The following is a 21017-nucleotide window of genomic DNA, read 5'->3' on the forward strand; positions in this document are numbered from 1 at the left end:
AAATGTTGAGAATGAACGATGAATAGAGAGTTGAAAGTGTGCAAGAAAAAGTCATATTAACAAAGCTCATCAAAAGTGTGGGAGTAAAATGTATGAAAAGAACGGAAAAAATTTATGAATGATACGAGTATTTTTTTGGAACAAAAATTGGGAAAACATGAAATTTTGAAAATAATCACGTGATTCATAGTAATGAGACAAAAAATATGTGAACATGTTAGGACAACGGATGTTGAAAACGAATATATGGCGCAACGAAATTTTGAAACTATAAATCATTATGAAATAATAATAAAACAAACATACATGCGATGAAGACCTAACTCGGTTGAGAGAGATGCGAGGTAATAAAGCATAAAAAATGAGCAATGAATAGAAGAGTCGGTTTATATTTATAGTGAAAATGTGCGACCAAAAGTCACGAGTCAAAAATGTGCGAGGAAAAGTCACGAGAGTATAAGGGCATTTTTTGAATATTGAAAATTGGAGAACATTGTCATACTTTTATATGTAGTGTAGATTATGAGTGATTAGGAGAATTTTTAGGTAGATGGTAAGTAAGATTTACCTAAAATTTTCCTCTCAACCTATCAAATTGATAGGTGTATTATTAATTTCTCAGCCACTTAGAAAAAAAAACAAGTTTCCAGTTTTTTATACGTATTTAACTTGATATCTTAAAATTCAATAAGATCGGACTAATTTAGTCCTAATCGAATCGGTCCAGTAAGAGATAAACAATCCACATTAATGGTTTATTTTTAAAGCGAGACATAATGATCTTGAGTGCTGCTAAGTGTAATTTTAGAGTTGCTCTCAAAAAAAAAACTCTGGCTATTCTACAAGATTGCTACTTAGTAAAAGTCCATTCAAATCAAGAATTTTTACAAAAGAATGTTATTTTACTAAAAGATAAGTTTGTTATTATTTGATAGCTGTCTTATTTTGTTAAAAAATAACAATTTTCTTATATTAAATAATAAGAATATTTTTTGGTTACAAAATAGTAATGGATTAATCAAATAAAAAAACACGATGTTTACTCGAATTCATAATTCTAGCCTAACTTTTTGGAAATTGCATAGAAAGGCCGAACTATTGATGCGCGTCTAGCACGACGTCAATTTTCTCGTCTATTTTAATGGTAATGACTGACATGAACTTAACGATGACATGCGCCACAGCCCGATTGGATGAGTGGACCCCACAGAATTTTATTTGATAAAAAATTGTTCTTAATTTTTTTTTTTAAAAAAAGAAGAACGCAAAGATTCAATAGGAGAAAAAAGGGAGGGGCTGGCGGTGGTATTAGGGCTTCTTCGGTTCTGACGATGGGGTCCTCGATTGTGCCCCCTCCCCTCAATTGGGGTTGCCAACCACAACAAAGATGGTCGGCGACCTCGATGGCCTCCACCGCCGGGCCCCTCCCCCTTCCCCCTATTTAGTTGAAACTTTTTTTCTTATTTTCAAAAACTTTTGAATTATTTTTTCTTAAATAAAATATCGTGGGGTCCAATCAGATCGTGCCACGTGACATCATTAAGTCCACGTCAACAATTCCCGTTAAAATAGATAGGAGAATTGACGTTGTGCTAATGCACAATTAAAACGATAAATTGTGTCTTTTTGTATATTTTTCAAAAGGTCGTGCTAAAATTAAAAATTAAAGCAAAGAACATGTTTTTTATTTCATTAAGAATTTTATTTTTTTGGGTACATAAGAATTTTATTATTTAATAAGCAATTCACTGACAATTATTTGACGTGCTATGATGCACCGCTTTCTAATTGATCTCTACAAATTCCTCCTTTTAAGTGTCTGTATGGAAGATTAATCCAATGATTATTTTTATTTTCCTTTTTGACTAGAAAAAATAATGAAAATTCTGTGCAGGGCTTAACACGTGAAGAAACATGGCTGTCCTCACGTTTTCCCCTCCTCGTAAACAAATCCCTTTTTTTGTGCCATTAAATATTTTATTTATTTGTGGCCAAAAAATTATACATTTTTTCCCCTCTTTTCCCATATATTCCAAAAAGCTAAAAAGAGAAAGAAAAGGACAAAATTGACAATTTGTCCCTGAAAGATACACTTCACGGCAAGTTCGTCCTTGAAAGATTTTCTGTGTACTAATTGGTCCGACTGTTTGAAACCTTTGAACCAATTGGTCCTTCCGTTCGAAACATTGCCAGGTCCCTGACGGAAATCCAACTAGACGCCGTGAGGGTCAATGTTGGTTGCCCCTGCTCCTCTTCTTCACGGTTTCCCGCTCGAAATTCCCCTAAATCGAGCAAACCCTAAGTGAGGAGCAAACCCTAATTGAGGTGCCTTCTTCCGATTAGTCATCAAATTGGCCCATACGGCAGTAGATTTATGCAATTCAGTGTCTCGCCCGCGATCTGAAGTCGAAATCGTGGTTGCTGTCTCACTGATTGTTGGTCGCCCGTGAGCATCCTCTGTGGGAGTTGGAACTTGGTCATCCGTTACGCGAGTTCTGGTAAGTTGCTTTCTAGTGAGAATCCTGATTGTTGTTTTCTGGAAAGCCTGATTGTTGATCGCTCGAAGGGTGTTCTGTGTTTTGTTGTGTTGTTTTCCGATGAGTAGTGTGATTGGTGGTTGCCCGTGACCGTCCTAAATTCTGTTACATTGTTTTCTGGTTGAAAATGTGCAGTAGTGTGATTGTTGCGTTGTTTTTCGGTGAATGGCATGATTGTTGGTCACCCGTGATTCTTCGTCATTGTTGGTTTGATGGCTGGAAGGGTGTTCTGTTGCAGTGTTTTCCGGTGAGTAGTCTGATCATTGGTTGGCCGTGACCGTCCTCAATTCTGTTGTGTTATTTTATAGTCGAAAATTTGCAGTAGTCTAATTGTTGCGTTGTTTTCCAGTGAGTAGTCGGTTTGTTGGTCGCCCCAGCAGCCATAGATAAGTACTTAAGACTCTGCTCCACCACACCTGCTTCTGCATATGAACACCTGTTTGTCTGATTCTTGTTCCATGCTTGATTTGCTTGTAGCTTGTTGAATGCGTTGATCTTGAAAAGTTTTTTAATCTGGTAAGTTCAGAGACCTGATTGATTCAGTTATGGCATATACTCTATTGGATTCCCCTGGTTGCTTTTGAAATAAGTTCCTCTGCTCTTTCATACATTTCAATGATGCAATGCATGGGAACCGTATTTCCTATTTGTTGTAAGAAGCTCGGTTGCAGCTTGGTCTAAAGAGTTTCCATATGAATGTAAGCCTGAATGGAAATGTTGTGCTTTGTTTACTTATCTCTGAAGTTTGCTGCTGAACTTGGTATTTTATCTCTGAAGTTTGCTGCTGAATTTGGTATTTACTTATCTTATTACAAGATAGAATCATGGGTTTAGTATTTGGGGGAGATCTGCAATCAGATTTATTTGGCCGTAACAATAACCTACCAACTTAAGGTTTGTGCCGACACATAAGACATTATTGTGGAGTCACCTCTCCCAGGTTGTCATGCTGAAATGCTCAGAACGTGAAGTTCCTTTCTTTCTTTTTTCTTTTTTCTTTTTTCTTCAAACGATAATATTTTTTTTCTTCAAACGATAATTTGGTATTTACTTATCTCGGAAGTTTACTGCTGAACTTGGTATTTACTTATCTCTGAAGTTTGCTGCTGAACTTGGTATCACATGTACTTCTAATTCTCAGCACATGTGCTTGAGAAGATATGTTTGTAAAATTGCTTGAGTGCATTTGCTTTGTACTCTGTTTAGGTGCACCTGTTCTGTAATCTGAAGATATGTTGGTAAAAAATGCATTATGTTATGTTTAATTTCCTGGTCATGCTTTTCAGATTCTTAGCCCATTTGGAATCGACATTGAATAGAGACAGTACAAGTAGAGAGAACAGAGACAGTGCAAGCAGTGATAACGACCCGAGGAATCACAAAAGATATGGGAGATGAGGGAAGCCATTGGAGTGGGACAAACCAATATGTCCAAAAGTCCACTGCTTCTTTACCAGTTGAGGAATCAGTCAATCTCTGTGGGTGTGGAAGGAAGCTCCTATTACAAACATCTACAAAGAAACAAAGCTATGGTAGGCGTTTCCTTGGTTGTCCCTTATGGAAAAGAAGTGATCTTACATCTGGATAATTTGAATGGGTTGATAATGATGAGCAACTTGAAGTGCAGCAGGGTACAAGACCCCGGACTAAAGCTTCTTTTACATCCCCGAAGAAACAAGTTTTAAATGGAGAAGATAACAAGCTCATGAAGAATATGAAGAAGAAAATTCAAATGTATGAATATGAAAACAAAATGCTGAAGATTGCATGTGGTGTATTGGTTTTTATCCTTGTTTTAGTCTTAGTTTGTGTTTGTCTTAGTAGAAGGTAACGTGTTAGCTCATGTGAATGGGATACTGTAGACTTGTGAATTTCTACTTTATATTGAAATGACTCTGTTATTGCTAATATAATACAATGTTTGGCTTTGCGTGATCTTCTGTTATTGTTGTCTATAATGCATTTTTTTCCACAGAATACAAAACAGAATGCATTTGTTCAACAGAATACAGAACAAAATGCATTTTTTCACCAAAATTAATAACATAATGCATTTGTTCGACATAATACATAACTGAGTGCAGTTTTCAACAGAATACATAACAAAATGCATTTTTTCAACAGAATACATAACAGAATGCAAGTTCGACAGAATACACAACAGAATGCAAGTTCGACAGAATACACAACAGAATGCATTTTTTCAACAGAATACACAACGGAATGCATTTTTTCCACATAATACATAACAGAAAGCATTTTTACCACATAATACAGAACATAATGCATTTTTTCAACAAAATACATAACATAATGCATTTTTTTAACAGAATACAGAACATAATGTATTTTTTCAACAGATACAGAACATAATGCATTTTTTCAACAGAATACACAATATAATGCATTTTATCCACAAAATACATAATATAAAGCATTTTTTCAATAGAATACGGAACATAATGCATTTTTTCAACAGAATACATAACAAAATGTATTTTTTCAACAGAATACAAAACAAAATGCATTTTTTCAACATAATGCACAACATAATGCACAACATAATGCATTTTTCACACAGAATACATAACAGAAAGCATTTTTTCCACAGAATATAAAACAAAATGCATTTTTTTGCACATAATACATAACATAATGCACTTTCTCCCACATAATACATAACATAATACCATTTTTTCAACAGAATACATTACCACAAACATACAACTATTGCAGGTCTTGTTGACATCTAATTAGGTGAAACTACAATTACAACTAAACAAACTGCCTATCAGGTCTACTAACTCCTCAAGATCTTCGACTAATGGTGTTTGATCCTTGTGATGAGCTTGAATGAGAAAGAGAAGCTGAAGCTGTTGAAGCTGGTGCAAGTACTCTTGGCGTTATAGGTGGGGGTCTATAAGCATGAGTACTCCAATTGCCTCTACCCATCACTGCTGCAGGGCACCTGAATGGAAAAGTGCTTGGACTTTGAGATGGATTAAATGGTGTTGGAGGCTTTCAATTAGGACCTTGGTTTGCTGGTATCCCCATTCTTGAGTTAAAAGGCCTTCGTTGAACTTGTAAAAACAAGATTTTATATGTTTGCATCCCTTAATGAAAAAAAATTTCAATACTCAATGTAAGTTCAATCAACCCGAGCATAAGAATGTGAAGCCGGTTGAATGGATCCCACTGAAACATGTACGCTAGGCTCGAGGATGATAGAGTCTTAAGACCCTACAATGGGGACTGAGGGGCCTAAGGGGGCCTGAACCTATCAAAAGAGCAAAATAGCATTTATAAGATAAATCCAATTAAATTTATCATAGTTAACATAATAAACAATTGTCAAACCTATGAATCATATGCATTAAGACCCTCGCTTGTTCTTCTATTTCCCCTCATATTTGGAGCATCATTAGTGGCTTCATTCATACATCTTCTAATGTTGTGACCAGCCTCTCCACATCTAGAGCAGTGAATCTCACCATACTTTCTTGTTGCCCTGGAGGAGTTGCCAGATGTGCTTGCTTCACCATTAGAATGTCTTCTCCTTTGCTTAGGCCTTCCAGCTGGTCTTTTAAATGCAGGTGGTTCAATTGGTGGCAGTTCAGTGCAGTGCCAATCACTTTCACCAGTAATTGGTTCAATGTATGGAACATAAGTGGCTCTCCATCGTTCAGTAGAATACCATGAGTGAATAAACTTATCGGGTTCCAAATTATTGTAAGCCATACAAGCAATAGCATGTGCACATAGTATTCCAGTTAACTGCCACATTCTACAATTGCAAGTTCCAGCACCTAAATCAACCACCTTGCATTGGGGCATTTTCCACACTTGAAATTTGTAACTCTCTGCATCACCAACCCATTCAGGAGTCCAATATGAACTATCTTTTCTAAACTCATCTAGCCTACTTTGTGCTACCGGACAAATTGGACCCACAAAGCTATTTGCCCTCAATCTGTACTTATTCATCTTCCCCATCAAGTAACATCTAATCTCTTCAAGCATCGTAATGATTGGCTTACCTCTGAACTTCACAATTTACGAGTTAAACTGCTCACAAGTATTATTTAGTAGATTATCATTCTTAGGATAATCACTAAAACCAGCTTTGCTCCAAGCGTTAGGATTGAATCTCTTCAGCCATTCCCATGCATCCTCATTCATTCTCTTCATTATCGTCATATTATGTTCAAACTCCACCATTGTGGTACTTCTTGCACATTTCCATAGTTGCTTGGTTAGGTCCATGTTCTTGAATTTGCTGTAGAAGTTCCTCCATATGTGCAACACACAATTTCTATGTGGAGCACCAAGACATAATTCGTCCAAAGCCAATTTCAAACCCTGCAAGAATCTTTATTATCAAATAATATTGTAGTTTTAGTTAATATTAAAAAGTTATAGTTAATTGATAGGTACCTTCTACTGATCTGATATAAAGTTCCAACCATTGTCACTGTACTGTCCAATATCCCCAAGCAAATTTCTCAAAAACCAACTCCATGTATCCCTACTTTCTTGCTCAACAACAGCTACTGCAATCACATAGAAATGTCGATTGACATCTTGAGCAACAGCAGACAGTAACTGTCCTCCATAATACCCCTTTAGAAAACACTCATCCAGCCCAATGAAAGGCCTGCATCCTTCTTTAAACCCCTGAACATTTGCATTAAAGCAAATATCAAATGTTGGTGGCAGCTCTAAAGTAGGTCTATGTACTGTCAAATCAAATGTAGAATTAGGATTTTGCCTCCTAAGTTCCTCACAGTAGTCCCACAATTTTTGATATTGCAATCTCTCAGATCCCTCTACAATTCTTCTGGCCACTCTCATTGCTCTGTATATCTAATATTCATCTACATGAATACATCTATACCTTTTAAACCACTCAAAAACATCATGTGCTAACATTGTCGGGTAAGATCTTAATTTATCAACAAGTTGAGCAGCCAACCACTTCTTATTAGCTTGCTTGTTTTTGAACCCCCTAGCACAAGTATGTGGCTCCACGAACTTTTTTATTTTGAAAGTTTTCACCTCATTACTCCAAGAACAGAAGATCTCCCATTTGCACCCTTCCGATCTACACTTTGCCCTAACCCTTTCGTTGTCATTCTTCACAAACTTGAACACCCTTCCTATTGCTATGTTATAATTTGTCATAGCTTTCTTGAACATAGTTAAGTTTGGGAATAACATGTGTAACTGTAATTGAACCTCCCCAAACGTGGCCTTCTCATCAAACTTGGGGTACTTTCGCAACTCCTCTTCACCATTGTCATCATCAGAGATACACTTGTCTACTAACTCTTTGAAATATAGCCTTCCTCTTCGTCATAGGATATGACCATATTCGCTGTTGTTGGTGGTAATCTAACAACTATCTCCTTCCCATTTTCAGAATCTGATCGATCACCAAGATGCTCTTCTTCTTCACCCAAATGACCTTCAGCATCGTCATTAAATATACATTCTTCATCCCAATAAACCCCCAAATCAACATGTTCAGTACCTTCATACTCAAACTGATCCTCCTGCCTATCTACATCATATCTTTCAAGATTATCCTCCTCACCAACGTCATAATCATTCCTTCATAAAACCAAACAATATAGTAAATATAAATATAATACCAAACAGAAAGACCAATTGGAATGAAATAGATATTTATCTCTATAATGAGTTGGAAAAAAGAGCATTCTATACTTTGATAATCTTTTTTCTTCAACTTAATAAAGTGATCATTTTGTCGCGAAACTTAAGTAGTGTTCATTATATCATTCCAACTAATTTTCATACAAATATCATATATTTTCTTTTAAACTCCTATATCTAAATAAATGCATATAATGACATTTTGGTCAACCGATTATTTTTTAGTTACAAATTGAAGATGAGTGTATTGCTATATGAGAACCCCGAAAGAGGGCATCTTCCTTGTGTATATAAAAATTATGTCATAATGGGATGGCTATACATATGGGACTAATTAAAGAAGAATATAGATATAAATAATCACATTATTATAGTGAAATTGTCATTTTGGTATCGGTTTTGCTAATTCTATAATCTAAATAGACACTCGCAATAGCCACCTAAAACAAAAAAAAAAAAGGCACTCATAATGTAAAAATTCTGGTTGTAATAAGATCAACCTTATTAGACATGATAAGAAGGAGGTTTTGTTTGGATCGAGGATCCAAGAGAAAATGGATCAGGGAAGGGCATGGGATTTAGAACTTGCCCTCCTCATAGCAAGTAGAGGAAGGACCGATATAAAGTTGTAAATGCGATGATTTTTTTTTTGTTATATTAAATTGTCGAGACAGTACTCTTGCATTTCCAAAACCACCCAAACGACAAACCATTAATCAGGATTTGAACTTACCGACTCCTCATGTGCAACAATCGGGCTTCTCACACGAAAACGTTAACAACACAGCAAAACGTTAACAACACAACAGAATGTTTGTTCGGGCAGCAGAACACATCAGAACGACCGCGACTTCGGGCAGTAGAACGACCGCGACTTCGGCCAGCAGAACACAGCAGACGACCAACACTTCGGGCAGCAGAATGAGGAAGCAGAACACAGCGGCTGTCGGCCTTCTCACCGAAAAAAACCACCAGAAATCTTGCGACGACTGGAGAAAGATCACTACTGAATCGGAAGAAGGCAGGGTTTGCTCGATTTGGGGGAATTTCGAGCGGGAAACCGAGAAAAAGAGGAGCAGGGGCGACCAACATTGACCGTCACGTCGTCTAGTTGGGTTTCCGTCAGGGACCTGCAATGTTTCGAACAGAAGGACCAATTGGTTCAAAGGTTTCAAACGGTCAAACCAATTAGTACACAGAAAATCTTTCAGGGACGAACTTGCCGTGATGTGTATCTTTCGGGGATCAAATTGTCAATTTTGTCGAAAGAAAAGTGCTGGAAAATGACAGATATGCAATGCAGTTTCCCGGGGTAGTTATGACCGATCCGCTATATACTTGCGGACACATGTGCTTATTAATTTTATTAATTGTTTGACCGATCCGCCCTTATTATTGGGCAGGCAATTTTCACGAATTCTCTGATCATGGTATGAAAGAAATATCCTGCCGATTTTTCACTTCCCAAGAGAATCATTATTTTATGTATAATCCAATCACACAATCACCATGCATCCAATTGCGTTTCTTCTCAACCAATAATAGAGACGTTGCCGGTTGTAATATCATAGTTTCTTTTTGTTTTTAAAAATAACGAGGGATATTATAGTTTTGTTTCACTTCTCATGAGTCATGTGAATATCCAACAAAATTCAATTGTAAGTATTCTTCATCATAATTTTAGGATTACTCAAACTTGGGTCTAGTCGCACCCTTAGATCATCAGGCCAATCTTATTAGATTTATTTCCATCATAGTTGTTGGGGAAAAAAATGAAAATTCCACTTTCAATTAGAAATTAAAGAAAAATAGCATAGTACGAAGTGTAAAATCTTCATTGGACTATATGACTGAAAAAGAAAACTCTTCACTAGACTATACGAGGTTCATCTCCAAGCCAAAAGACCAAAAAAAAATAAAAAATTGTTACTCTCTCTCTCGACATGAGTTGATAATTGCTCGACTTATAATAATGATGGAGCTTTGGATCTTGTAGTGCTATATGGCTATAGAGTAGTAGATTAATTGTTATAGATAAAATTGACAATTCAAGCATGCTTTTCGATTCATTCATTCATTTATTATATATATATTGAGTGGTACTCGTGTCATACTTTCCTAGACACGAAACTCTCGCTTGGATTCAATCCCACTAATCCCACTTTTTTTGGGATTCCGCAACACATTGAATTATATTTAAAATTTTGGGTGCAAGAATGGTTGAATCCTTACAAGATGTATTCGTATTATATAAGCAACGTGCAAAATACATAAAAGAAAATATATAAATATGTATCAAAAGATGCCTAAAATACAACAGATACAAGGTAAGCCATGATTTCATATTATCTCCTCTATTAATATTAATTCATTGATCATGATTCTCTACAATTTCATTTTGATGCCCTTATACATTTAGAATCAGGAAAAAAAAAACACAATCCTTTCGAATGGACTCGTAGATCGAACTTGATCGGATCTGTATTATCACTGATATCGATTTGATTCAATATCTGAACATAAATGATTGGGTCCATCACCATGAAAGAATTCTCTAACAAAATATTAGTCGGCAATCGCCGACATGTTGGAACACATGATTCCTGGTTACATTCTCATTTTGGTGGAACACTCGACCGGTCTCCACCAAAAGATTATGAACTTCATTGCCCCGGACAGGAGGTGACAATTTTCTCATGTACGGGACCACGTCTTACGACACGGAGGGACGGATCCAGCCCACCTAATAGTTTTTGGGGCCCCGCCCTCCCCCCCACCTAAGTTTCAAGCATTAAGCTGCGTCCCAGTCTTGCATGGTTTTATCATAACAGAGGAGCATTCAACAAGGTCGGAGAGAGCGAGAGCGTGAGCGCGAGCGCGAGCGCGATAGAGAAGATAACTAAAAAAAAAAAAAACCCTTTTGTTTTTGCTCTTCGTCGACCTCATTTCGTCCTCCACGGAATCAAGCTTAGCTTAGCTCCTTCGAGAGATTTTTCCAATTACAGTGCGTAAAGATCGAAGCGTTCAAAAGGGGAAAGGAGCACTCCGTCTCCGAGTCAATTTAATTTCTTTATTCAGTTATAGGTTCCACACACCCCCACCACCACCACCCCCCCTTTTTAATATGCTGGGGACAGGGCAAAGGAGGATGACGAGTAAGTAGGACGAGTAAGTAAGACCTGGGGATCAGAGGCATTCGGGTATATATAAGGAGGATGCCTGGCAGTATGGTTTATATTCGGGGAGGAACACGAACACGACCAAGCAGCAGAGCCCCTCCCCGGATCACTCAACTTAGAAGCAGAGCGGAGAGAAGGATCAGAAGTCTTGACAATGGAGAGCGGCGAGCTGGCAGCCCACGATGGGAGGGTCCATGTCGAGGAGCAGCTGGACATCGAAGTCCCTGAAACCGCTCATCAGATTAGCAGCGGCATGTTCCTTGATACAGTCTCATTGCATTCTCCATTTTCCGATCAACCCTTTTGGTTTGGACTCAGGATTCTCCGTTCTGAATTGGGTTCAAAGTCGGGTTTCATCACTCTCTTTTTTGAATTGGTTTTGTAGTCGTTTTCCGTCGAAAACTGTTTGGGATGAAAACTGTTTTCTGGATGTTCTTCTCTTTTGAGGTCTTTTGATATTTTTCACGGATAAATCACTTTAGTTTTTAGTGCTCCTTCTCCTATGCGGAAGTTCAATGAACCAAAACTAATCTAGTTTGAGTCCGGTCAACCCATAAAGAGGTAAAAGCTATCCCAACATGAATTTTTTTTTTCATTCACAATATTCAAATCTCAAGCCTTGTTTTAGAAAAATTAGCGTTGAATCGCTTGAACCAATTCATATTAATGAATGAATCACTTTTATTTTGCAGCCCAAAATTACTCCTATATATATATATATTAAGAACATAGTCGTGTTTGAAAATGCACTCCATGGTTAAGTCAACCATTGCGAACATTTATAAGCGTGAATTTGCGGCCTCGTTATGGGTCAATTTTCTACCTAGAAAAATTTTAATTTAATGAGTAATACTCAATCAATATTTACTTTTCATATTTTATTTTTTATATGTTTTTTCGGTTTTCTCTGCAAATTTTGTTTTTGCTTATAAGAGGATCTATAAATTTATTATAATAAAATATAAATTATAATATCGCTAATAAAGAAGTACGGATAGTTCCGTTACGAGAATCCAACCCGATAATGGGACAAAGAACGTGGCGCCATTGCTACACACTCTTTCTCGTTTTCCCAGCAAATTTAACTGTTTGATTGTCTCACTAGCTATAGGAAATTAAAACATTTCCTATCCATGTCCCGGATGGGAAAACATTTTCCCTTTTCCAGGTTCATAGCTTCACAGAACAAAGACGGATAATTGTGGGATGATAATGAGGCATTTGGTTTCAGAGTTAAAATAACTTTGATTTTGATTGTGGAAAAGGACAAATGTTGTATAGTGTGTTGAATTAAAGTTAAAGTTGACTTGGAAAATGAGTATTTTTGTTGTGTAGTGGGTTGAGTTAAAGTTAAAGTTAAAGTTTTTGTGATTATAACCTTGAAAACAAACGGTATTTGCCTATGAAACAAACTCCGAACTCGCTTTCATCATTAACTTGTCTTTTGGGTACCTGATTGATCCTGTGGGGTTGAAACATAATGAGATACATTTTTCTTGCAGACTCGTGGCTCCAAGCAGGTTTCGTCCTCACCACGGGACTAAACAGCGCGTTCGTCCTCGGATACTCCGGGACGATCATGGTCCCTCTCGGGTGGGCTCCAGGTGGTGTCGGACTGCTTGCTGCAGCAGCCATCTCGCTCTATGCGAACATGCTCCTTGCGAAACTGCACTTGCATGGTGGAAAGAGGCACATCAGATACAGGGATCTCGCAGGACACATATATGGTACACAAGATTATCATACAATCTTCTTGGTCTTCGATGGTTTAAATTTTGCTCGCACTGATCGATTTTTTGTTTTTGTCGATTTGCTGTAGGTAGGAGAGCTTATTTTCTAACATGGGGGTTGCAGTATGTTAATCTTTTCATGATCAACGCAGGCTTCATTATTTTGGGCGGTTGTGCTCTGAAGGTTAATAACTCGAGTTTTTTGAGTTCTTGATATGACCGGAAATGATCATTTGAACATTCTCTAATGATAGCTACTAACTCTGTTCTTGTCCTCGAACACGTGAACATGTATATGTACAGGCAGTCTACGTTCTTTTTCAAGATGACAACACCATGAAGCTCCCTTACTTCATAGCAATAACTGGATTTGTCTGTGTGATGTTTGCGATCGGCGTACCTCATTTGTCGGCCCTGAGGATTTGGCTCGGAATCTCGACTCTCTTGAGTTTGGTCTATCTTGTTATAACTTTTGTTCTCACCATAAAAGATGGTAAGTCTTAGTATGTTGTGCTGAAATTAAATTTTTAACCTTTAATTAAATTTTAATTTGTTAATAAAGTTAATTTCAAAAAGTAAGTAACTATTAAATAAGCGGGACTTACCTTTTTGATAAAGTAACTTTTAGCTTATTTCGCTCAAGCTTTTTTATTATTTGCAGTGGTGCACTTGATGTTTTGAAAATGCAAAATGATCATATTTACACAGAAGTCTAGAGGAAGAGAGAGAAAGAAGAGGGTGACCCGAGGGATCACCATCTAAGGTGAAGCCGTCAGTGATGTTAGAGGCTATCGGTGACCTCACCTGGGCAATGGGGGTCTGGATGGGAGCCTTTACCGCCTGAAATACCTCTCTCTCTTAATTGAAGAGTGAGAGAGGAGGGACATGGGAGTGGTGAGGGCTCCAACTTTGGTCCCCAATACTCCGATCTCTTCCCCCTCTTCAATTTCAAAGAGAGAAAGAGAATTCTACCCATTAGTGGACCGACCTGACTTGATTGGATTTGTCAAGTCCAATTGAACTTCTTAATATAAGGTTTCACACAAAAAAAAAAAAACAGAGAAGGGGCTTGATCCCGGATTCCCGAGCGATGGTTGCTCCGATCTCGGCTACCACTACTCAAGCGCGAGGTCTTCAATGAATCTGGTGTCGCTAGAGATCTGCCCGTGGGTGATGATGGTTGGGATTGAAACCACCACTGCCCCCTTCCTCTCCTATCTCAAAACTGTTCTCTTTAAAAAAAAAATTATTTATTTATTTTAAGAATAACAAATAAAAAGTATGAAAGTATTGGTGAAAATTATAAGAAATAAAGTAATATACAATCAAGTGAAATAGCATTTCAAATACTAATATGGGTTTATACAAGCAGTTCGACCCTTATTCCCCTTAAATAAGATTTCTGCCGAGTCTTGCGAATGAAAAAAATTCACACTTGAAGAGTTTTATTCCTTAGTGGGCTGATTAGACACGAACTGAATTAATCAGAGTCTATTGTGTTTCAGGATATTAGGGTACACACAAAAAATAGCAATCCAATAACTTCAAATTTTTAGCACCTTACCCAATTAAAAGATCAACTTACTTAAATAGGTACTTGTGTTATTATATACTAAAAATATCGAGTCGAAACAAAAAACACACAATTCACTGCCGCTAAAAAAACACACAATTCACTACCGGGAAAAAAACACACACACACTTAATGCCTTTTGCTTCGAGACGGAGTTTGCTGTTTGAACTAGTACACCATTTCATGCCCCTTTGTGGTCCTCGATTCAATTTGTTTGATGAAACGGAATGCATTCGAAAGACAACTGGTGCTAATAATGAATTCTACTCTTGTTCTGAAGGAATCAACGCTCCCCCGAGGGACTATAGTATCCCGGGAACAAGGACCGGCAAGATCTTTTCGACAATAGGTGCTTGCGCAAATCTCGTATTTGTATACAATTCTGGAATGCTCCCTGAGATACAGGTATTCCTCAAGATTCATTAGATTCCACGAGTTTCCTCAGCTACTTCTCGGGTTAATTAAATTATTGATCTTTAGGCTTTACTATGTATTTCTGCATGCTATGATCTCGATTTCCCATTTCTGAACAGACTGAAGCGACCAACATTTCTTGCAATGACTAAAAATCGCTGAAACTTCTGTCTGGTTATAGGCAACGATACGAGAACCTGTTGTGAAGAACATGCTAAAGGCTCTCTACTTACAATTCACAATCGGGGCTATACCGATGTACGCAGTTATATTCGCAGGCTATTGGGCCTACGGGTCTTCGACCTCAACCTATCTCCTCAGCAGCGTAAGCGGACCCGTCTGGCTCAAAACCGTTGCAAACATCACAGCCTTCCTGCAAACTGTTATCTCCTTACATGTACGCCCCCTTCCACTCCACGAATCCCTTGACTTCTTGGGTTTCCTGAGCATTCTGCGATATCTTTGAGTGTAATTGTCTGCAGCCAGGCTAACTCTTCGATATATATCTCTTTGTGCTGTGCCACATCAGATATTTGCGAGCCCAATGTATGAGTACATGGACACAAGGTGCAAGATCAAAGGAAGCGATTTGAAGCCGAAGAACCTCTCATTCAGGATCCTCTTCAGGGGTGGGTACCTCGCGATCAACACCCTCATGGCGGCCCTCCTGCCCTTCCTCGGGGATATTCAGAGCCTCACAGGGGCAATCAGCACGATCCCCCTTACCTTCATACTCGCAAACCACATGTACCTCATGGTCAAGAACAACAAGCTTAACTCACTACAGAAGTCATGGCATTGGCTCAACGTCTGCTTCTTCGGGCTTATGTCCGTTGCTGCAGCTGTTGCCGCGCTCTGGCTCATTGCTGTGCACTCCAAGGATTACAATGTCTTCGCCGATTTGTAATGAGTTTTTCTCTTCTTCTCTTTTAATTTTTGTTTAATTGTCTATGTTACCTTGAAAAAGGGCAAAAGAAAAAGGAAAAAAAATGTACCTTGCTCATGTGATGTTACATGTTCATCATCAAATCCCTGTAGATTTTTTTTTGTCGTGAAAAATGTTAAATGTTTTTTATGGTGTGAAATAATAGATTAAAATTCTTTCTCTAAATGAAAAATATTGTCCCACAGTTTCACTGGAGTTGAGGAAAATGCCTGGAAATTGCAATAATTATTATCCGCTTTTTTATTTTCTCAAAATCACAAGATGTGCCTAGTCTATCAACAGCATTAATTAATTTTTGTAGATAGAGAGAACTTGAGAGAATTCCATTATGATTGGAGAGGTTTGTTACTATCATCATGTATATAGGACTTGCATAGCGTAAGTGCAATAAAAATGGGGAGAATGACACTAATGGTCCTAAATATTTACCATTTTTTGACATTGAGTTCTAAAAGTTTTATTTCGGATCAACAAGTCCTAAAAGGTTTGAAAAAGTGTCAGTATTGGTCCTAAATGCAACGGACCGTTACCATGATGCTTACGTGGACCTAACGGCGTTAAAATCATCCCGTTGGCCGTTAATACGATGACGTGGCTCGTTCCTATTGGATCAATTTGAAATCCGACGGATTTCAACCCAACTTGCTCATGGATCAACCAAAACAGTGGCCATCCTTTCAACCCGTGGACTCATGGATCAACCCGAGTAACAACCCGACTGGTCAACGGGTCCGGATGTCTCCTTCTTCACCCGACTCCCTCCCCATGCCGAAACCCTAGCGTTGCTCCTCTCCTCCACGTAACCCAGCGCCGCCGCCGCCTATATACCCATCGAGAAACGGTCGAGACCTCGAGCGGGTCGTGCGTTGCCAAGTCGTCGAGCTGACTCACCATTCTCGATTATGCAAAAAGCTCTCGTTCAGCAGACAGTACTGCTGATGGAGGAAGAGAGGAGTACGTGATGGAGAGAGAGAGGGGGGAGGCAATCATGGCGACGAAGCACGATGAAGGAGAAGAGTAAGTGATGGCTGGGCTTTACAACCATTTTTTTTAGGGTTTTACAGCCCTAAAAGATCTCATTTTTTCCCCTTCTGGTCTTCACGCAAATCTCTTTCCCATTGAAGGGCACCATTCCGATTACAACAGGGAAGGAAGATTTATTGCTTCTCTTATCCATTCCCCTCTCTGTTTTTTATCACCAAGAACAGGGTAAGGCCCAGTTACAAATGTCCTTTTTGAGTCATGAACCGAAACTAAAAAAAAAAAGGGCAGTCATGACGATTACTCTTTCCAGACAAGATAAGGTAAAGGTATTTCTCCCAGTTGTTCAGGACTTCTTCGGGAGTGCACGGTCGAACAGTCGAAACTTCCCCCATTTCTTCTTCTTCCACAGCTTGGATGAATAATTGGGCCAGTCCATCAACAGTCTCCTGAATCTCTGTCCCAGGGTATTCTGCTTCAGAGGTTTCTTTTGGCAATCTTTGAGTCGGGTGAAGAAGCAATTCGGGTCAGCCATGAGCAAGTCGGGTTGAAATCCATCGAATTTCCAATCGGTCCAATAGAAATGTGCCCCGTCATCGTATTAACGGCCAATATGACGATTTTAACGCCGTTAGGTCCACGTAGGCATCACATAACGGTCCGTCACATTTAGGACCAATGCTGACACTTTTTCAAACCTTTTAGAACTTGATGATCGGAAGTAAAACTTTTAGGACTCAATGTCAAAAAATGACAAATATTTAGGACCATTGGTGTCATTCTCCCAATAAAAATGTCATACTAACAACGTAAAGTATATTTGACAAAACATTAATTTTTGTCATAATTTTTGTCTCCCATTACTCCCTCAATAGTCAAAACTCAAAACAACATTATGATTGAACTCGGAAAAAAGAAAAAAGAAAAAAGGACACGACATGCTCATTATGGACGGATAAAAATGATGATACTACAGACTGGGCTGGTGTACTTTGCTTGAAGAGATATGCTAGAGTCATAGGCTGACATTCTGGTCCTTCTTCAAGTGCGACAATAGGGTTCTGATGATCGTGTACCGGTTGTTTTCATTATACGTGGGTTAATATGAGCTGTTATATTACATGTACGTATTTCGAGTGTTTATGGAATATCTGTGTTAGCTTGTCAATCTTAGGGAAGGCTGGGTCTAGAGCCTCGATACATGGTTCCTTGGGAGCCCGCACGGACATTAAACTCTATGCTCGTCACAAGTGGTATCAGAACTGGCCGTGGTGGGAGGAATCCATGATGACGCAAGGTCGACGAGGAATGCAACAACAAGTGTGGGGACGCTTCCGCTCAGGCGGGGAGTGCTTTCCTGCGGGAGTAGAGCGTGGAGATTCCAAGCATGGGTGTCAAGAGCCGCTGGTCTTTGTTCAGTAAGGAAGCTAATCGTGGCGTCTCACTGGAACGATCTAATCGATTGACTGGCTAGGGAAGACACATTAGACAACACTCAGCGAAGGCATGCATAGTCAATGAGCCTGATGTGTCCCCATCTCCTTGTTTGTGGAGGAGTTTGCCTAGTAGGCGCTGGGTTGCTAAGGGACGAACGCCGTGGGGGTGTGGTGTGAGGTGAAGGCGACGTCGAAGCATTGGACTACTGCGTGGACAAGCCTACAACGAGATCGTTTGTGGATTGGGTGGGGGAGAACGTCATGGGCTGGCATTATGGTCTGATGGTCCCTCCCCAAGTGCTAGAGGTTACTACAACAACTGAACGCTATTGAGTCATGTCGAAAATGACGTTATATACTCTAAAAGCGTCACTATTACATTTGCTGACATTTTCCCAAACTGACACCTCTTCTCCCATTGTTATTGAGCAATAGTGATACTTCTCTATTTTAAGGTGACAGATTTACAGATGTCATTACAACAACTGAAGGTTATTGAGTCATGTCAAAAATGATGTTATATACTCTAAAAGCGTCACTATTACATTTGCTGACATTTTCCTAACCTAACACCTCTTCTCCCATTGTTATGGAGCAATAGTGATACTACTCTATTTTAAGGTGACAAATTTAGAATTATCACTAGTTGAGTAATCATTTTGGACAACAAAAGGTGTCGCCTATGAATCATCATTGTAAATTGCCATCATATTATTCTATTCATAATTTCTAAACTAACACTACAGATATTTTTAACGCAATTCGTAACTATCACCATATTAAAGTATCAAGAGGTTCTAAATATTTAATAAATACTTAAAATTTTGTACTTATATATAATTTGAATTATATTATCACAATGAAAACGCTAAATTAATATTTTTTCGGTGGAGTAAATAAATATTTTTTAATATATCCACACAACCTAAAAAGCAATACTAACGTTACTCATATATGTAAATATACTTGTACCGAAAAAAAAATATGTAAATATACAACATTCAATATTTTAATATTAACATTATTTCATCATCCATGAACAGTACATGGCAGGAGTAACTCCAAAATGTTAGACATATTCCATATCTAACAAAAACAACCCCTCAAAATATAAATCTAATTAAGCAAAATATTAACAAGATTACCATCAATCCCGTGTCAATATATGAACATGGTTTTAGCCTATATCATATGTAACCAGAAGAGCCCATCCACATCTCTAAGTTGTCAACCGTAAATTGTCTTGTTAGGCAAAAAGTTACCTTCAAAGGTAAGTCTCGCTTTGGGCTTCCAGCACCTCTAGCAGAACATCATCTCATCTGGATAGTTGCAAACCATCTTTGAAACATAGTAATTATAGATACTCTCCTTATGGCCAACAAGTTCATTTTCTTCTTCCCCTTCAGCATCTTCATTGTTTTCATCTTCTCTAGTTGCATTCTCTTGGATTCCATCTTCGAAGTTGTCGTTTTCTTCACTATGGGGGCTTCCATCATTCTCTATACCATACTCATGAGGATTAACAGCAGATGCAACCAAAACAAAGGCAATGATAATGGAAACAAGTTATGCTAAAAGAAGAATGAATTATAAAGAAAGATGATTCTAAAATTGTATCAAGTTAGAGAGACAAGTGGAGAGCATATAAGCATGAATTCAAGGCTACATGAAAGCCCACAAATAAATAAAGAGTATTAAAAAAACATAACATAGGACAGTAGAAGAAAGAATATAATTCGATCGAACATTGGAAACTCGAAGATAAGAAAGAAACTAGAAAAGAATATTATCACTGGAGCAAAAGAGATCCACAAAATCATATTTTTATTGACCTGGTGGAATGCATAATCATGTGTAGAAGCTGAAGAATTAGCACCGACCCTCAGTGACAAATTGGGTGCACTCAATGCATCGGGTGCCTAATACAAGGTAATACACGTATTAGTTTAACACCTTATATATATATATATATATATATATATAAGTGAATATTAATTACTTACTAGCTTATAACCTTCAAATTCAGATGAGTTAAAAATCTCTGGAAGTGTACAGTCGGGATATTTTTCTTGCATTTAAGCCATCCATGATCGAATTCCGTGCTTCCATTGTTGAAACTCTCCCTGCATATTTTCTTGTGTTTTACTCACTTCTTTCTCTGCAATTTTCTGGGCCTCACGGGTAATTCGTTCTTCATCTATAGAATTAGAACCCCATAGAACACTTTGGGTAATAGTAACCCCATAAGTTCTCATGCGGCTAGGTCTTTCAGGTAGCATGAACTTGGCCAATAAGTCATCCCTTCCTGTTTTGTCAAATTCCTCAGGATTGCAAGCTATTATTCTTTGCATTTCAGTCTAAAAGTAAAATAGAATGAGGCTGAACTAGAACTATCAATAGGGAAAAAGTATAGTAAGAAGTATATAATCTATAAAGTCATATATACTTACAATGATCCTCGCAGACTCTTCATTTGCAGGGACATTTTCTCTTTGGTGAGTTCGAAAAAAATATACGAGCATGTGATGGAACCTTTCCATTTCCCATT

The 21017-nt window shown here is 38.1% G+C and overlaps 2 protein-coding genes and 1 long non-coding RNA gene across 3 annotated transcripts; 2 read left to right on the forward strand and 1 right to left on the reverse strand.

The window, feature by feature from the left end:
* The first annotated feature begins 2074 nt into the window (after positions 1-2074).
* Positions 2075-4465, forward strand: LOC116195519. Its single transcript, XR_004154677.1, has 2 exons — positions 2075-2498; positions 3824-4465. It is a non-coding gene; the product is annotated as an uncharacterized LOC116195519 (long non-coding RNA).
* A 1429-nt stretch (positions 4466-5894) lies between these two features.
* Positions 5895-7388, reverse strand: LOC116193879. Its single transcript, XM_031522625.1, has 2 exons — positions 7001-7388; positions 5895-6397 (listed from the first exon to the last, which is right to left on the reverse strand). The coding sequence occupies exons 1-2, from the start codon at positions 7386-7388 to the stop codon at positions 5895-5897; spliced, it is 891 nt and encodes a 296-aa protein (XP_031378485.1).
* Positions 7389-11427: 4039 nt separating this feature from the next.
* Positions 11428-16217, forward strand: LOC116195515 (proline transporter 2-like). The gene is made up of 7 exons (XM_031524761.1): positions 11428-11640; positions 12892-13116; positions 13209-13303; positions 13423-13612; positions 14973-15097; positions 15288-15503; positions 15636-16217. The coding sequence occupies exons 1-7, from the start codon at positions 11544-11546 to the stop codon at positions 16011-16013; spliced, it is 1326 nt and encodes a 441-aa protein (XP_031380621.1). The 5' UTR covers positions 11428-11543; the 3' UTR covers positions 16014-16217.
* Positions 16218-21017: the final 4800 nt, after the last annotated feature.

The sequence above is a fragment of the Punica granatum genome, chromosome 2 (assembly GCF_007655135.1).
Source record: "Punica granatum isolate Tunisia-2019 chromosome 2, ASM765513v2, whole genome shotgun sequence".
Classification (NCBI taxonomy): Eukaryota; Viridiplantae; Streptophyta; class Magnoliopsida; order Myrtales; family Lythraceae; genus Punica; species Punica granatum.

Coding starts and splice junctions, on each gene's coding strand:
- LOC116195515 (XM_031524761.1), top strand. CDS start 11,544: ATGGAGAGCGGCGAGCTGGCAGCCCACGATGGGAGGGTCCATGTCGAG. Junction 13,304..13,422: donor TGGGCGGTTGTGCTCTGAAG/GTTAATAACTCG, acceptor GTATATGTACAG/GCAGTCTACGTTCTTTTTCA. Junction 13,613..14,972: donor TGTTCTCACCATAAAAGATG/GTAAGTCTTAGT, acceptor CTTGTTCTGAAG/GAATCAACGCTCCCCCGAGG.
- LOC116193879 (XM_031522625.1), bottom strand. CDS start 7,388: ATGAGAGTGGCCAGAAGAATTGTAGAGGGATCTGAGAGATTGCAATAT. Junction 6,398..7,000: donor TGGACAGTACAGTGACAATG/GTTGGAACTTTA, acceptor TTGGTGATGCAG/AGAGTTACAAATTTCAAGTG.